Source organism: Stegastes partitus, unplaced genomic scaffold (genome assembly GCF_000690725.1).
Source record: "Stegastes partitus isolate 25-593 unplaced genomic scaffold, Stegastes_partitus-1.0.2 Scaffold738, whole genome shotgun sequence".
NCBI classification, from domain to species: Eukaryota; Metazoa; Chordata; class Actinopteri; family Pomacentridae; genus Stegastes; species Stegastes partitus.
The window spans coordinates 78,882-84,009 of record NW_007578469.1 but is presented as its reverse complement, the minus strand read 5'-3'; the positions used below and the strand labels follow the sequence as shown (position 1 = coordinate 84,009).

At 40.9% G+C, this 5,128-nt stretch overlaps 2 protein-coding genes across 2 annotated transcripts in view; one reads left to right on the top strand and one right to left on the bottom strand.

Moving 5' to 3' along the window:
• Window positions 1-4,742, top strand: part of LOC103364285 (CD209 antigen-like protein E) — a 6,511-nt gene extending 1,769 nt beyond the window's left edge. The window contains exons 2-6 of the mRNA XM_008291350.1: window positions 330-446; window positions 558-668; window positions 737-861; window positions 1,556-1,671; window positions 2,160-4,742. Coding sequence (XP_008289572.1) covers window positions 330-446; window positions 558-668; window positions 737-861; window positions 1,556-1,671; window positions 2,160-2,286 — 596 coding nt within the window. The 3' untranslated portion in view covers window positions 2,287-4,742. The remainder of the gene's footprint in view (window positions 1-329; window positions 447-557; window positions 669-736; window positions 862-1,555; window positions 1,672-2,159) is intronic.
• Window positions 1-5,128, bottom strand: part of LOC103364287 (collagen alpha-1(XIV) chain-like) — a 112,155-nt gene that overhangs the window by 28,627 nt on the left and 78,400 nt on the right. The gene's annotated exons all lie outside the window — the stretch shown is intronic.

Below are 5,128 nucleotides of genomic sequence, written 5' to 3'. Positions count from 1 at the left end.
ATGAGCCCACAGTGACTAAACAAAAGAGACAGGTACAGCTGCACAACGCCTCCAGCAAAGACCAGCTAAAGAAAAAAAAGAGCTACTTCCTTGATAAAATTGAATTGCTTTGAACTTCGAAGTCAAGCAATTAAATCAGGACATTTAAATGATACGGCACAGGGGTGTACTCACTTTTGTTGTATGATATTTTGCCAGTATAGCACTGTTAAATATAGTTAGGTTACAGTGGTTTGCTGTGGCTGGAACTTAAATGTTTTTTCCTGGCTCAGGTTTGCGGAACTCAAGGAGAGATTAATGTAAATGCATCCTCTACTTTGCCTCTGTAGGCGTACGCACTCAAAGCCTTCCAGCTGCCCAGAGAAATCCTTTCAGATTTGCAACACTGATTCTGGCTCTCCTGTGTGTCCTGCTGTTACTGGGGATGATTTTCGTGTTCCAGCTCTGTGAGAACTTCACCTGTATTTTCATATCTTAAGTCATCTCCATCAGTTGATCTGTGCTAACATCACTGCTTTGGCTATTTTTGTTATTGTTGTTGTTGTTGCATCCATGAGATCTTTCAGCCGTTTTGAGAACAGACCAGGTCATCAAGGAAGCAGAGCGGAAGGCCAGCAGAGAATGCCACTCAGGAGACGAAGAAGGCCAGACGGAGGACGATGCTTCAGGTAAGAAATATTCTTACTAATCATTAAAGGATTTGAAATGTGTCACTAAAACACCTGATCTTCTGAAGGATGGAAGAAATATCAATGTCATTGTTACTACACATCAACTGAGGTGAAAACATGGGCAGAAAGCAAGAAGGACTGTGAGAGAAGAGGAGCGGATCTGGTGATAATAAACAACCAAGAGAAACAAGTACGTGTCCGATCAACTACACCATGAAGCAGCATTTTCTTATCTCTGTTTGGGAAGTTATTAAGTATTTATTAATAACAAAAAAGCCTGAAAAACAAGATGTTCATGTGCTTTGATGTGCACACCTGTACATGTGTGGGGACGAAGCTTGTGGGTTTTGCCAGGCGTTTGTTTTTGAACATGGTACAAAGTGGGAAGAGGATGTGAAACCTTTCAAACTATTTGGTTTTCCGCATCAGTTGTGATGCACATGTACCCCGTTATGTTAATGTGACAGCTTCTGAACGTGTTGGCTTCATGTCAATGCAAACAGTTTATGTTCGGGGTATTTTCAAATAAAAACACACAGAGTTAAGTGATTTTAGTTAAATATCCTGTTTTAAAGGATGAGTTGTGGTTAGTTTTTCCAACGGAACTAGAACTTGCACACAACTAATTCTCATTAAGTTGAAAATCTTTCTGTTTTAATATGTACTTGCTTTGATAAATGGGCTTTTTTTTTGTAAAGATAACGTGCCTTTTAAACCTGCTGGAAACGTTTTGGGGTTCAGAGGGTTAATTGTCAACATCATGCTTTACATTAACTGTAAATAAAAATTAATTAGGGAAGACTCAAAAACAATAATTTACCACTATAATAGGAAGATAAAGTAGACTAGGAAAATAATTCTGCACTCCTTTGACACATTATCAGACATTTGTCAGTGATCTGAACAGACGTGGAGATTCCTGGATCGGTCTGAAGTCTGAGGGGTTGAAAGACTGGAGCTTTCAGTGGAGCTGGGTGGATGGAGCGACACTAACATTTACGTGAGAAATTGTTACTGTTTTTTTTAATCAACATGTATCTGGGTGAATGTCTACCCATTTCCCCATTATTTCTGAACTGCCTAATACAATCTAAACCCCATGAATGGGATCTGAATGCCTTTACTGTCACCACACTTTGGAATTCTGGCTTAAATTTGAGAAGTTCAAGAAGTTGAAATTGCTTCAGGATAGTGAGCTTGAAGTTTACTGTTCTACCACATGAGGGCAACAACAGGCTCATATTTATTTTCAGATTAATTAAGCATCAAATCGAAAACAAGAAAATCACTGGCATGAAATAATCTACTGCTGAACTCTCCCTGTGTAGTTTTCAAACCAGCTGAAATACAGAAAGAAACCGTGTGTCAGCCTAGAATTTATTCTGATACGAGAGTTTTCGAGCACACAAGCCACGTGAAAAATCTTGTAGCTTAAATATGTTGTGTTCTCTGGCTTGTGTCTTTAAAAAATTGGTGCTTGTTCAACAGGAACTGGAAGAAAGGAGTGAGTTTAATTCCTGTGAATGACACCCAAGTCTACATTGATCTACAAGGAAAATGGAATCACGCCAGCAGCGGAGCCAAACACTGGATCTGTGAGAGGCTGATCAATTGAGAGTCTCAAACGCACTGTGTAACTGCCATCTGGTGAACTTCAGTATGAACCCTGAGCTGACTGGACCCCCCACCAACCTGCTGCCTTGTCTATATTGTTTCTGATCAGCTTTCTGCAGCTTTTGCCTTGAGTTTGACTGCAGTCTGAGCGCTACAACATTGTATGGGGGTTGCATCAATTGCATGTCTTTTCAGAGCCATGTGCTTGTTGTTTGAGCTAGCAGCCTCGCCACAGTTGCCAGATTCCGGCTGACTGTGTCGCTGCCCGATGTGACTTCTGTAAAATGAACTAGAACTGTAACACTGAGGATGTCGACAGAGAGGACAACTTACTATATTAATGATGTGTAGGGATGTCCGATATTGGCTTTTTTGCCAATATCCAATATGCCGATATGGTCCAACTCTCAATGTCCGATTCCGATATCAACCAATATCGATATATGTTTGTTACTGCAGCTACACCTGTAAATGCTGGCGAAATCCTGGCATTATTTTATCGGTTTTCATAATAGGCAAAAAAAAACGGTAACGATATGACATTTTTATGCCAATATACCTAAAGATGTGTATGTGTACTCAGCTCAGTGTCTACTTTTGTAAGGTACAAGGACCGATCAAAAAGTAACAAGACTGCACCTATAAAAATTCAAAACCTGATTTAAATTTGACTGTTGAAATAATGGTCTGGACTTACACAGCGCCTTGAACTCAAAGTGTTTCTCAATGTGTTTCTCAGTCATCCATTCATTCACACATTCGAACACCAGTGGTGACAGGGCTGCCTGCCAACTTCAGCTTCGGGCTCAGTGTCTTGCTCACTTCGACCGTGGAAGGGCCGGGAATCGAACCGACAACCTTGTGATTACAGGACAATCTGCTCTACCACCTAAGCCACAGCTCCCCATAGTATAAACAGTCTTGTTGTGCAGTGATACTCAGCTCCTGCAACACTTACAACACTCTCTGATGGTCCTGGTCTGTTAACATGTGTGAATCTCCTAAACAGTGTCAAAACTGTAACAATTAGACTTCAATTTTGGAGCAGAGAAAGAAGTGACAGGAACGGCACCACGCCACAGGTTGTTTGAATGTTCGCCCTCAGCAGAACTCTGTCTTGACAGTCCAATCCTGGGGTTATATAGTATAAAATATATAGTAATATAGCAGAAAACAATGAACATGTTCCTGAACTTGCACCCCTTGTTCAGTTTTGGAAACTTTGGTTTGAAAGTTGGACCTTCACAGAGAAATCGCAAACGTGCACCTACCAGTGGTCACAAATCATAGACACAGGTCCGATGTCGATAGTGTGACATCAGGAGACATCCCAACTCGAGCAGTCTTGTAACTTTCCGATCAGTCGTCGTACATTTATTTATACAAATTGCTACTGAAAAACTGTAACTCCCGGAATTCAGCTTTATCATATTATGAATTAGGGCGGGAGTTTTTGTTTTTTGTTCATCCAGTGTTGTTGCAGTTCACCCGTGAAGAGATAAATAGTGAACTTGGCCCGCTCACAGTGTGAGACCCCAGACTGCAAGAAGGCATTGGGTGGGACTGCAAACTGCACAGTGGATGCTTTCATCGAGCAGCAACTCAGATCTGGCTGTGACGAGGTGTGTTTCATAAATGTGAGGGATTGACCTGGCTTTCAGATGTCTCTCCATCGTTAACTTTAGACTGATTAAAGGAGGATTCAGTTTTATTTCAGCCTGCTGTATTTCCAGTAAAGTGGCTTTTGTGGCTCATGCTAACTTTGCAGTCCTCAGCCCTATTGTGCAGATTTGGGGAAATGGACTCCCTGACACTTAAATAACTTGTTTAAATAAATAGTTTTCATGTTTTATTAGAAGAAGATACATAAATTAGCCGCCTGAACAGACATGTTTTTAAAAAACTGTATTAGCTTTAAGTGACAATACGGAAAGATGAGCATCTTTTCCTCCAGTTGATGTTGGGCTGAAACACTGTCTTCAGGATGTTTATCAAAGCTGCATGTTCATTAGTCGCAGTTTCACAGCTGGGACTCTCCCATCAATGGACACATGAAGATTTTCCCATCATGTCATCAGATCTCACTCTCAGCAGCGACCGTTCTCCTATTCTGCCGGCAGCAGAATAGTGACACTGTCTTTCTGCCTCCATCCCCACAGTGCACATCAGCCTCACACATGTCAACAAACCGGCGTCGTGTAGATGAACATGGAGGTGATTAGGTCAGACAATCAGTATCCATGGATGGAGATCCCATAAACATTTAGCAAACATGGCAAATTTCTGTGTTTAACTTTGAATGGAGTTTCAGAGTGACAAAAAACATGTTCCATATGATTCATGTAGAAATCTGCTGCAGAAACACTGGATCTGATTCTTTTTATTTGTCTCTGTCCTAATGCTTATTTCTGTACTTCCTTTGAAAAACTAATAAAGGTGAATGAGAAATAAAAAAAACCCCAACTGCATATACCAAATTTGTAAAATCTGTAAGAGCACTAAAAGTTCCCTAACAGGCCAAAACACCATCATGTTATTGTGACCATGACTTTGTGTGTTTCTCAGAGCCTTAACAGCAGTGAACCAACAGTGTGCCCTGGTGGTAAGTGGAAAGGTCACAGCATGTCCAAAATGAGAATGGTTCATTTCTATGTGGTGCATGAGGGTGCTGGGTGGATTTCAAGGAACCCTGTCTTTCAGAATTTTAATATTTCCTTTGTAGAAGGAGCGTCACAAGGATGATTTTCATGGCGATCTGCCCCGTAGTAGTAGTTATTAAACCCTAACTTCAGAAATGGTGTGAGCTTGACAGGAAGCTTTTCTACATAACAACAGAAAAAGGT